The sequence below is a fragment of the Tyto alba genome, unplaced genomic scaffold (genome assembly GCF_018691265.1).
Source record: "Tyto alba isolate M040663 unplaced genomic scaffold, T.alba_DEE_v4.0 Super-Scaffold_40, whole genome shotgun sequence".
Taxonomy (NCBI): domain Eukaryota; kingdom Metazoa; phylum Chordata; class Aves; order Strigiformes; family Tytonidae; genus Tyto; species Tyto alba.
In genome coordinates this window covers 28,784,107-28,797,065 of record NW_024881316.1, presented here as the reverse complement: position 1 = coordinate 28,797,065, position 12,959 = coordinate 28,784,107, and the positions used below count along the sequence as shown (strand labels likewise).

The 12,959-nt window shown below is 40.0% G+C and overlaps 1 protein-coding gene across 4 annotated transcripts in view; it reads right to left on the bottom strand.

The window, feature by feature from the left end:
• Window positions 1–356: 356 nt before the first annotated feature.
• The window catches only part of ERICH1 (glutamate rich 1), an 85,590-nt gene continuing 72,987 nt past the window's right edge, over window positions 357–12,959 (bottom strand). The window contains exons 6-8 of one of the 4 annotated variants that reach the window (XR_006166426.1): window positions 12,777–12,958; window positions 2,673–2,905; window positions 357–529 (exon numbers count right to left, since the gene is read on the bottom strand). Coding sequence is in view for 1 of the 4 variants with exons in the window: in XM_042803188.1 (XP_042659122.1) it covers window positions 12,885–12,958 (74 nt within the window). In the remaining 3 variants the exon portion in view is untranslated. Of the gene's footprint in view, window positions 530–2,279; window positions 2,906–12,709; window position 12,959 lie in introns of those variants that run through there. The other 3 variants (XR_006166427.1, XR_006166425.1, XM_042803188.1) reach the window with 3 other exon arrangements.

Sequence of the window (12,959 nt, the reverse complement as noted above, 5' to 3'; positions counted from 1 at the left end):
GGGACTAAAATTGAAAGCTGACTGTGCAGAGCTGTAGAAGAGCACGACAATCATGAAGAACTTGTGATAAAATGGCAGATGAAATTCCATGTAGGGTATTGCAAATTTTTAAAATATTGCAAAAATTACTCCAACTGATAAGGACCATTCAGGAATGAAATAGCAGTTCTAGGAAGATGTCATCTCAGTACTCAGTAAGGGGTCAAAAAACAACTGAATTATTTGTAAAGGACTAGAGAATAAATCAAAGCACACTTCAAACAATGCATGGTGAACTTGCATTTTTAATAACAGGGGAAGTTTTGGTCTTCCCATCCCTGAAAGGATGAAGCAGACTTGGAAAAGCTACAGGAAAGGGCAAAAAGGGTATAAAGAAAAGCAGGAAAAGTTTCTTCATGAAGAATGAGCAAACAGGACTCTTCAAGTTGGATGTCCTTTTATTCTTCATGCTTCCTTACCTCGTCTATATGTCTTCCTGTGCCTTTAAAGTTTCCATGTTTTTATCAGCACTTCCATAGTCTTCTCAGACCTGCAGACAAATGAAGGGGTTGAAATACAAGCTGCTGGCATTTTCTTTCCTCACTCAAGAGTTAGAGGGAGGGCGTCCTCTGATCTTCCCATACGCCTTCTCCTAGGCTGCATCAAGAGAAGCGTGACCAAAAGGTTGATCCTCCCCCTCTCCTCCACTCTTCTGTGACCCCACCCGGAGCACTGTGTTCAGCTCTGGGGCCCCCAACATAAGAAGGACATGGACCTGCTCAAGTGAGTCCAGAAGAGGCCACGAAGAGGCTGAAGCACCTCCCCTATGAGGCCAGGCTGAGAGAACTGGGGTTGTTCAGCCTGGAGAAGGGAAGGCTCCAGGGAGACCTTATAGTGGCCTTCCAGTTGGAACTAGGTGCTCTTTAAGGTCCCTTCCAACCCAAATCATTCTATGATTCTAAATGCACAAGGATTCACTGCCCCCCTGCCCAAATATACAAGGGAAAAAAACCTCCTTTGAGTTTTTACCTCCTTCCTGCATCATAGTCTTATCCACAAGGTTTTTACTGATTATCAGACACTGACTTTTCCAATTCAGAGGCAGAGGCTGCTTTCAGTGCACGGTTTCTCTGTGAATTAGGAACTGCTGTGACAGACTGTCCCACCTCAGTTACTTTCAGACCTGACTGTAAAGTCCTCCCATTTCACAGCTTATAGAAATCTCACCCAGCTGCTTTTCCCCGATGGCAAGGTGCACTACTAGTTAAGCATGGTTCAGTCTTTCCCCTCACTTATAGGAAGTCTGTGTCAACTTTATTTGGTACTGCATTAGCAAAGGGGTGCAAACGCCTTACAGTTCAGCTCTGACCAGCTTTTGACTCTGAGAGAAAACTCGCTCCAATTTAAGAGATGTGTTCATGGATTCCCACTCATTTGAGCCAAAGACAGATACTCAGTTACTGAGAACCGCACTGCTCCAGTCCTTGGCTCACACCACTTCAAAGACCGGTGCACAGCTCAGTTCAGGAGGAACGGGACTGACGGGCTGCGGGCTGGAAGCCGCCCTTTTTATAGGCTCTACAAAGACTTTCCATGAGCTGCGTATCAGTTCATTCCTGTGAACTTCTATACAAAAGTCTTTCCCTGCCAGAAATTATTTGGTTTTTACACTGATCTATAGCAAGTGTCCAATTCTACAGAGTATGCAGAACCCTCCTTTGCTTGGTTCCCTACAGTCTGAAGCACTCATCTTCGTTAACTTTGTGTCACGTATTTTTGTGAGCGTTAAAAACTCTGTGGAAGACCGAGTATAGCATTGTGGAAAAAAGACTGTCAGTCACTATAAAAATGCAAAGCACAACCAAGGGAGGGTGCTTTAATTTCAGATAGACAGCTGTAAAATTGCTTAGCAAAGATAGTTGGAAATTTGTTTGTATTTCTTCCCAATTGCAATGCAGAGGTGAATGGCTGTGTACTGATAAAGCCATCTGTCTTGTGGGTGCCTGGAGGAAGCCTCTGCTCCAAAGCAATATTGCCAATTTTACAGTTAATATCCTGGTGCACAATACTCTTGAGCTGAGAGTTGGACCGCAGTCATTTCCGCCGCCTTAGGGCACACCACAGAACAGCCTGCTCAGTTGTAATGACTCTTGCTCACAAGCACAGGCTGCCAGATTGGGAAAGGGAATGACTATCCCTGCAGGGCATAATGGCAATGCGAGCACATCACTCCATGCACTGAGATAATATTCAGGTCCACAGACTCAGATCTGAACCCAGAGAAGAGAAAGAACAGCAACTGTGGGTAGAATGCTTTTATTGAGTAGGTTTTTCAGATGACTTGCTTATTCTGGATATTCACAAAGAATAACAACAACAATTCAGGAACTCAGGAGAAAAAAAAGGTGCCAAAGACTGGCTTAGTTTGGATTTCTAACAGTTTTATGTTTTTTGTAATATTATAGGGTTATTTTCAGACTTCTTTGGTTGGCTTCAAACAAAATAACATGCAAGAGACTGCTGTACAAAGCATCTATGATTTCCAGATACCAGTAATTGCTATGGTTTGGATCAGCCTTGGACAGCTAGAGCTGCATGAAGGTGGATAGAGAGGACCCCTAGTTATTATTCAAAAGACTAATTATCGTCTTAGAGATACTTGCTCAGTGGTGTCTCATCTTTGTGACTTTTACCTCCCAAGTTTCTCACCACTCTCATTTGAAGGTGCAAGTCTCAGGTTATCCACGGGAATGTTGCTGAGCACAGAGCAGAACGGCTCTGCTGATCACCGTCGCACCTTACAAGGGAAAAGCTACACTCGTGTAGCTCCATCTCTCCTTCTCTCCTGTTCACGTCACCTCGGTAAGTCACTGCTGCCAGCTGCTTCCCAGGACCTGCCCACGCTCAGAGGCTCATCCTGTGGTGCCTGCAAGGTAGTTTGAGACTGCATTTCACTCTGTGAAACAGGACAAGGCCTTGCAAATTATGGAAAAAGTAGATGGGCACGGGACTTCTGGAAACACAACAGTCAGCTAAGTCTTCGTGTTGCAGGTACCTTGACAAGGACACCTGGAATGTTTTTGGTTTGATATTGAACTTTGATGTTTTTTGCTTATGCATATGGGAATCAGACTGAAAGAAAGGGTGCTGCCAGAGCATTTTGACAGAAATGCTGCTTTTTATCCCTAACGCTTCCAGTGTAGGGGAGAGTTAAGGAACCTTTTGGAATCCTGCAAGACACGGTCTGTGTTAGCACAGAGCCAGAACCTGGGAGCTGGAAGCTCTATGCTATTTGTATGCAAGGGGTTTATACAGCCACAGGTCGGATTCTGGCTGGGGCAATTAGATTTTCCTCAAATAAAACAGCAGAACTGCACTCACCAGCTTTATACACATTGAGAAAACAAACCAATGTATCACTCTGAATATCTCTTATTTTTGGCTCTTTTTCATTTTCAAATTCTGGTACAAAACACTTCAGTATTGCCTTCCACTTTTGAACTGTGGGCTCCTGCAGCCGGTGCAGGAGCTGTACTTCCAGTTGCAAGTTGTTTTAAAATTCTTTTTCCTCTTTCATGTTTAGCTCCTGTACTAACAGGCCCCACTGTGACTTTGCTGGTTATTGTGTTGCTCAGCTATTGTTACTCCTTTGTTTTTCCACTGTGTAGCTTTGGGGCCAGCCTGTGACACAGCCTTGACTAAAGGGAACCATGGGGGTGATGAGCAACTGCAATGAAGTGGGAAATCCCATCTCATAGAAGGATCCACCTGAGAATCCACTCCTGCTTCTCTCTGGACTGTGACAGCTCTGAGCAGAGTAACTGGGACTTCTCCCTGCCATTTCTGTCTCCAACAGAAAATGCTGAGGCTGCCTGCATTTTGATTCATGATACCAACTGCAACTTGGTACTTCATGGGCAGCAGGAGTTGGGAGACTAAGTTGAAGTTTGATTAGTATCTTTGATAATCCTTACACTGGTCTCCAACAACACCTTTAGGGTTTAGATAGTTAATGCTGACAGTTAACATGCCTGTGCTGTGGCTTGGAAATCTGCTCAGAGAACTGCCTCTGTAAAAAACTGAAAATCTGCATATCCCACTATAAAACTGCGAATGCAACTTCCTAAGAAAACTTCTAAATCTCAAACCCATTTGTTTCATCACTAGTTAATAAACATATTGCAAGGATCTTTTTTCAGTTACCAGCTGGAAGAAATGCAACACAATAGAAAATGCACACACTAGACACCTTCATATCTAAAGTTATGGATCATATCTCACAGGAAAGGAAAGAAATATGAATTTTCCTTTGATGTTTAAAAATAAGGAATCTTTCACAACAATCATTTTTAACTAATGCAAATCATTCCCTGCAGAGCAACAAATTGAAAACACGTAAGACAAATTTTAGAGGATATTTACTTTGAACACTTTTCAATTATTCTGCTTCCCCTTAAGCATACTCTAAAACACAAACCTATAGCTTTTTGTACATTGTCTTTAGTTTAGACTTTTATCCTTATCTAAAAAAAATAAAGCTTGTTCTTGTAGAGAACTGAAGAAATACTTGTTGATAGTAGCAGACAACCTTTGTACCTTGTGCTATTTAGACTTCTGTGAAGTTATCTAGTCCCACATGACCTTCTGAGTAAAACAAAAAAACCATACAGGACAATAATGTACATGGTAAATACATTAGAAATCCACTAGATTATCTCAGCTTTCTGTTTTCAAAAAGAAGGTATAAATAGGGAATCATGACTGAACGATGTTATTTCTCTTTGGATCCCATTAAGATCAGTACTAGTACTTGACGTCGTTCAGCATTTTTATTAACGAACTGTAAGTAAACATAGAATAATTGCTGGTAAAATTTGCAGATGATGTTAATGAAAGCAGTACAGGCACACAAAACAATCCATCATTTACTAATCTAGACATAGTCAAAAAAAGTTAACATTAATGTGGCCAAACAGAAAGTCACACATTTAAGAAAAAGAAATATGGAACCAGGGACTAAATCCTGGAAAGAAATAAATTTCAGGAGTACTTGTCTACTATGGCAAATAATTCAACAGCCTTCTAGTACCTAAGGGGGCCTACAGGAAAGTCGGGGAGGGACTTCTCATAGGGGCATGTAGTGATTGGACAAGGGCTAATAGCTTTAAATTGAAAGAGGATAGATATTAGATGTAAGGAAGAAGTTCTCTACTTGAGGGTGGTGAGGCACTGGCACAGGTTGCCCATAGAAGCTGTGGCTGCCCCCTCCCTGGAAGGGTTCAAGGCCAGGTTGGACGGGGCTTTGAGCAACCTGGGCTGGTGGAAGGTGTCCCTGCTCATGGCAGGGGGGTTGGAACTAGATGATCTTTAAGGTCCCTTCCAACCCAAACCATTCTATGATTCTATGAACATGGACTCGCTATACAATCCTATGGCAAAAAGTGGACCCCCAAACAATGGAGTAATGAGTACAAAAGTTGGTACTGTTGAGATTTTAAATAAAGTTACATGTGCAGTTTCAGCACAGCTGTTCTCTAAATGGTGGGGGAAAAAATGGAGAAAATGTACAAGAGAGCTACAAAAACAATTAGGCTGTAGAAAATGCCTTAATAAAATAATTTCAAGAGATGTGATTAAGGTAGCAAAAAGGAGGTTGCATTGTAGCTTGATTGCAGTGTTCAAAACTCTTCACAGACAGAAAATAGTGGCTAGTGAGTGATTACTTAATCTAGTGAAGAAAAGCATACCAAGAACTAATGGTTGAAAGTTAAATCTAGACAAATTCAAAATTAAAATAAGGCACATGTTTCTAACTGTGAGAGTGATTGAGCACTGAAATAAATGACCAGAGAAGGGGCTAAATCTTAATTTCTTGATGTCTTTAAATCAAGCTTGCCTGTCTCTGCAGAAGACTTGCTTTAGCAAAAACCACAATTTGTGCTTTTGTCAGACTGAAGCTACTGGTCTCCACCCTGAAGTAAAAAGAAAATTTATGACTAGGGATCTTGATGGGGTCAGAGAAGATAATCTCATGTCCTTTTTAGTCTTATCCTCTATGAATCTATCAATTTACTGAGCACAGAGAAAAAAACTTTCTGAGTGACTTTTGCCATCCAGATAACAATGTAATCCGTAGCAGGTTGTAAATCATCCAGTAATAAATATATGTCAGAAACCACTGAAATGAATATATTCTTGCAACGCCTTCTGATTTAGAAATTTAGAGTTATTTAATATTTTACACATTAATTTTATACTGGGTAATTGAATTAATGTGAAAGGGTTAAGCAGACAGGCTACTGAAACACTGTGCCATGTATATAGCTTAATGTGGCTGGAAAAATCAACGCACTTTGGTCTGTCAGTTAGCAATCACAGATTTAATTGAATAACATGTCAAGTATTTTAAACTGTTTACCAATGTAAACAGAATTCAGCACTATGGTAATGGTAATAAGCTAAGATGCTTTCCCTGAATTCCAATCAGATTTGAACATGACCTTCATTTAAAGCTCCAACATGCCAGACAGAGACCAAACAGCTATGTCTACAGAGTTTGGTGATTACTCCTGTGATTCTGAAAAAAATGTATTTGCTATTGATTTACTCTCTAGAACACAGGTAATGGGTAATCGGTTTGATATTCCTAGCAATGGTTACTCCTTCTCTGTGCATTTATATTCACTTTCACTTCATTATTGTTACTGGGAGGAGGAATAAATCACCCCCCAATCTTCTACTGAGCCTATCCAGAAGTGGTGGAGGCCACTTTGTGCACAATCGCATGAGGGGAACAAAAGAAAGAGCAAAAGCACCTCCTCAGCTTGTGTTGGGTGAGTTCCACACACAGCTGTACAACAGCTCCTTACTCTTCTCCTTCCCCCTTCTACCACTCACAGGCGATGGCTTCTGAACAGAAGATATAAAAGCAGCAAGGAGGGGGGGTCACAGCCCTGTCCAAGCTGAAGTAGCTTGCCACTGCCAGACCAGCAACCAGCAGTAGGTGACGTTTGGTCACGCAACACGTACATTCCTGTCCCTTTCTCAGATGCCGTAAATTAATTTCTTTGACAAGATCTAGATGGCACCAATACAGATGTTTCCATCTGACCTGCTTATGTTCCTCTAACAGTCAACTAAAGACATAACTTCTATTTGAACCACTGTTCTTATCCTAAAACAGAAGTCTAGAAGCAATCAGTTATATTGGGCTGTGCAAGTATCTATTTCATCCCAGTGATTATAAAGTTCTTTAGGATAGGCAGCTCAGATGGAAACATCTACACTGTACATATCTGAAATTAGAGGAAATAAATCCCACCCTGCATGCCTCCAAGCTCTCCTTAGCAAGCTGCATATGAACACTGTCTCCAAAGTGTCTACTTGGGAGAATCAGATCCTTCTTTCACTAGACTGATCATGTGTGCAATGTAAAATTATTATGCCATTTTAAACTATCAGCAGCCTTGCTTACATGTTCTGGCATATTCTTGATTGTAGTTAAGTCTATTACACTCCTCAAGCACACTGGCACCTCAGATGTAATAGAAACTCTCTGGGCTGGGTGCTGTGCAGCAGGCGAAACCCTGCATCAAATTGCTACTAGTTTAAGATAGGAGAAAACAGATGAGAAAATATGCAGATTGATGTGGGAGTACACAGATACAATAAGGCAACATTAGTCAGCACAGTAGGCAGTTGTCTTAGCACACCACTGACCTAGCTGTTGCCAAGCTTTTGGGCAGCATCGTGGCAAAGTAGTTTTAAAGAAGGAAAGGAAGATGACAGAGACTGCTCTGTAGAAAGCTGTGGAAGGCATTGTGGGGAAAAGCACAAATGTGTTAATCTGAAAATGTAGCTAATGGGTGATGGAAGCTAGTACCAGAGGCTGAGAGGATGGAAGAATCATCTGTGCACTGACTGAGAGACTGAGAAGACTGGCAAAGATCTGGAAGTGAAGAAAAGCAGCTTCTAGTTGGTGTAACCTATAGCAGCCTAGTCTTGATGCAACAGAAAAGAAGGTATTGAACCACAGATTCATTCCTTCTCTATTTTTGTGTAGTCCTACTCAATCTTAGGTAACACATTTTTTTGTTTGCATTATGTATCCTAAACCAGAATGCAGCATTGCAGTAATAATGTAAAAGAGAACTAGAGCTTGCTTATACATTTTACAAATGATACAGTTCATTAAAATGATTACAGACTATTAATTTTACAAAGTTAAGCACTCAACTTGAAGAATAGCCTTATTAAAGCTATATATTTGACCTTGAGTGACTGTGGTGCATATACACTGTTTTGAAATAATCAAATAATAAACAGTTTTTTCTAGATCCTTAGATGTAGGAAACATAGAGCATTTGTAAATATCTGCTTTTCCTTAATATCCATGTAGTGCTTTTCCCCCATGGCTTAGTTCAGCATGTATCTAATGGTTTAAAAATATACATTTTTTCATCTAAGAAAAACATATTAAAAATTGTGAAATACTCAGACATTACAGTTATCCTATTCAACAAAATTTACTTAGATGCAATGCAGAGGATAAACTACTTAACAGTGCAGCAAAATTAGCTGCATAAACATGTGCAGTGCAGCCCTCCTTAGGTGCAATCTTGGGCTGAAGCAATTAATCACAAAATCTACAGAGCTATAACCAGAGGTTGGCCTAAATATTAAATACAATGCATTTTTTTCTGATTTTTAAGTTTGCTGTTTTTTTTTTTTTTTCACTACCACTCTTTGTTATTACACTTAATGTGTAGCATACTGTGCAAGCATAACATGTATCACTTTCCACTCTACTTCTGTGGACTGGTTTTATGATACACCAGGTATTACTGGGTGAAATATGTTTTCTTCGGTCAAAGACAGCTTAACAATTTTCTGCCTCCATGCTGCCACTCACCGCTTTTTTCCTTCATTGTCTTTTTTTTTTTTTTTTTTTTAAAGTCTTTTCAGAGATTCAGCCAACTGAGTAGTACCCCCCTGCAGTGGTGCAGGGGAGAAAAGCCAGCTGTCACAGAAAACACATTAAAGAATTTATAACTCTACATGACTGTAAAGTACTATATAAAATACTGCACCACTTATGAAGCAGTAAAAATCTGTAACAACAGAGACCGATTCCCACATTACGTATCCGCAATAGAGAAGAATTAAGGTTTTACAGTCAATCTGGAGAATAAAACATGTACCTGAATATAGAGATTATAGCTTTGAGCTCATATCCTTGCATGCAAGCTATTCACTACTACAGATGCCCCAAACTACTTCAGCCTCTGTGGTCTTCCTTGTACACAGAGCCTAGGGAAGGGACCACCACCTACTCAGAGGCCAATTTCTCTCCCACTGTGCTGCTGTTCTTTCCTTATTGTGTAATGTTTAATTATGCAAACTGGAAAGTTCACTCCTGAAGCCATATGGAGGCTACTTTCTAGGTGATTCTTAACTTCTTCCAACTGTTGGTGTCCACGTAGGTTTTAAAAACAAAATTTTAAAGTTCTATATTCTCAGAAGTTAGAAATATGCTGATAATAGTGTGCACAGGTCAGTCTGAAGTTCGCTGATGTAAAGTCCAATAAAAAAAATCTTCCATGCCTCAGAAATGCTACATGATACTGCACATTCCTTAGACTGAATGATTCGGAAGAAGCAAAAATTCAAGACCATATCTATTTCCTGTTTATGAATTTAGCACGAAAATCCAAAGCTATAAATGTCTCATTGCTATGTTGAAGGAGCTATGTATAGTGAAATGTAAAAACCACACTGTGTTCACTGGTGGATATCCATTTAAATTTTTCAGTTTTCATATCCCAGCCGTGTCGGTTATATTGCTGCTCAAATAAGCCATAAAAATTGTAGGGAGATTCAGCATCATGTCTTCTAGAGAAGCACAGGAAGTGGCCAGGTATTCAAATTCTGGTGTATGAAATCTTTTTGACTGCAAATAGGATGCTAAACAAGGAACCAAACAATTCTTCCCCTCTGCCATTTTTAGTACATTGCCTAACTGATAGTGTTGTACGATGAGTAATGCCCATTTCTTCTGCTTTTAAGCTAGATCTTTCTGCTGTGTTCCTTCATGTATTGCTCTTAAGTGTCCTTATGCACGTTGTAGTTCAGCATGCTGCTGTCAGGCACATTTGTTTCAGAAACAAATATACTCTTATGCGATCTGCAATGACAATCTACAATTTATCTGCTTGAATTTGGTCCAATTTTCTAAACTCCCCAACATCTCATATTTTACTTTATCCTCTACTGTTTATAATCCCTGTTAGTGTAATAGTGGCAGGTTTGATAAGTGTAAGATTCAGCTCCTATTGCAGGTCATTTACAAAGATATCAGATACCACTGACTCTAACTAGCTACATTGTGAAACTGTTCCAGGCTTGCTTTGTTAGGACCAGCTTATTTCTGCACACAATATAAGGCTATTACAGTGGTTAAAGGAAAAAAGAGAGACCGAAAGCAATCTTTTCCCCATTATTACCTGATTCAAGCAAAGTATATTTTTGACCTGAGAAATTTTACTCACAATCTGTGATTGGAGTACTCATAGTAGAAAACATTTCTGTTTGGCAAAGATACCCAAATCTGCTCCTCTGTATGCAGCTATTTAAAATTCAGCATAATTTAAAAAATCACTTTAATATTATGAGGAATGGCTAAGCGATGAAACAGAAATAATAAAGAAGAGACATAAAAACAATAAACAAAGCTGTGAGACGAGCACGTGAGTGCTTGTGAGATGAGTATGTGAACGTGTGTGCCAGGGTGGGCTAGCTGGCGAGTCGGAGACCCGCAGGGCAGGTAAGAGGGCCCAGGATCCAGGCAGGGGTATGAGAGAGATGGGGGCCCTGTACTGTGAATGGGGTTATGCTTGAATGGGAATCTAGGAAGTGAAGGCATGCGTGTTTTCACTTGTGAACTTCAATTCCAATCAGAGGAGATGACTGCACTTATGTTTGAGGTGAGCCCTGGCAGGGTTACTCATGGGTGTTGTTAAAGGCAGTGCCCTGCCTGTGGCAGCCTGTGCAGTTGGCCGTGTGAGTGTCGTGTGTGTGTGTGAGCGTGTCCCTGAGATGTATGCCAAGCCTTACTATCAGCTGAAGCTAAAACTTGAAAGCTGCAGTTGCCTCCACCGGCGTGGGATGGAGATGTCCAGGTCTCCACATGTACCAGCCTGGGATCCAGAGGACAAGGAGGAGGAACCTCCAGGTCCTGGGCTCCACTCAAGGCAGCAGCCTTGTAACATCCATCAGCACAGTCACTTGAGCATCAGGAAATGCAGGCACTACAGTTGTTTGCATGGTCCTAATTTAACCTGGTTTGTATTTGTGTTTCAAAATACTGTCTTTAATTACATTATGTAATTTATTTTTTCATATTGAGCGTATAGCACAGATGATGCTTACCGAATGAGTTGCTGAACATTCTTTTTGTGTGGTTCCTAGGCCTCATAACTATACGACACTCAAACCTTAATGTGAGGATGAAGTGATTCATTTCCTGCGGGGTCTGTCAATAGAGTATCTAGGTGCTTCACATTCAAGTGATATTTTCTTCATTCTTCAGATGTGGGACTGAGGCACACAGCATCTCAGTGAAAAGCCACAGCTACAGTTCAGTGTCTATGTCAGGAGCATTAAAACAGGGAACACACTATTTGTTTCCCCTTTGCAAAGTCTGGTTTAAATATCTCTCCTAGCAGAAACAGACCTAACTTAGATTCTCTAGAGCTGCACACAGCTGCCTTAGCCATAAAACCATTTTTTTCTGCACCTGCAATCCTTTGGCATGATATGGAACCCTTTTTTAACTTCTTCAATTAATGAGAAAGACGTATGATTGCATTTTTATTACACATTTTTGAGCATTACTAAAACAATGCCTTGCAATAGGATATATCGGGCAATATAGCAAAAAAAAAAAAAACAAAAAAAAAACAAAAGCAAAAAACCCACAAAACATTTATAGAGTCTAGTCAGTAATATATCTCCAAGCACGTGTTGGAGGAGATAAGTATGTTGCCCCTATCCTGCCTATGAGAAAGCTAACACACTAAGATAGAGAAATGGTTTGCTCTGTATCACCTATCAGGCAAATGACTCAGCTGACAGAAGAGCCTCTCACTCACAAAGCATTTTTTTCTTCAGGATTCCAAAACATTTTACAACCATTAATACTATTTACTGTATCATCTACAAATGGATAAATTCAGTTGCAGAAAGACTACAGAGTAATTAGCAAGGGAACCCACTCCCGTAATTTTGCAGTCAGTGAAGCTCATTGGACTGTAGCTGGTTGGGCTGTGGAACAGTTCTGAAAATGTCATCCAAGTTTCTGCATGACTACAAACAGTACCTACGTGACCCACATGTTGAAATTTATCTGTTTCCATAATTTAGAAGTTTATTGAACAAAAATACATTCCTCTTACATATTGTTGCTTAGATTTAAATATAAAAATATATTTCTGTTTTTCAGGTAAATATATATATCAGATAAACAGGAAAAGTCAAGAAATAAAATTTCCAGAAAGGAAAAATCAATTTATAAAAAAACCCCAAAAAACAAAAAACCCCTAAACAAAATACTTGATACATACTTTATCATTCCAGATAATTTCCTTATCATAAAGTGAACTGTACACACTAATGAAGCTGAAGACTCAGGACACACAGCATATGTATATTCTTGATCAACCAAACACAAAAATCACGTGTAGTTATACCCTGTTTTATTGTCTTCTGGAGTTTGCAACACAGAAAAATAATACATTTACCTGAAGGTGTAGAATGTGTATTGACACTGCTCTCCCTGAGCAATTACTACTTGGTTAGGAGTTTGTATATTAAATTTCAACCCTGTGCATATGGACACAGGCAAGGCTTTATTTCCTGTTCTTCACAGGAAGGATATCTGTGATCCAGTAGTGAAACAGAGACGTGACTACCTTGGTATGATC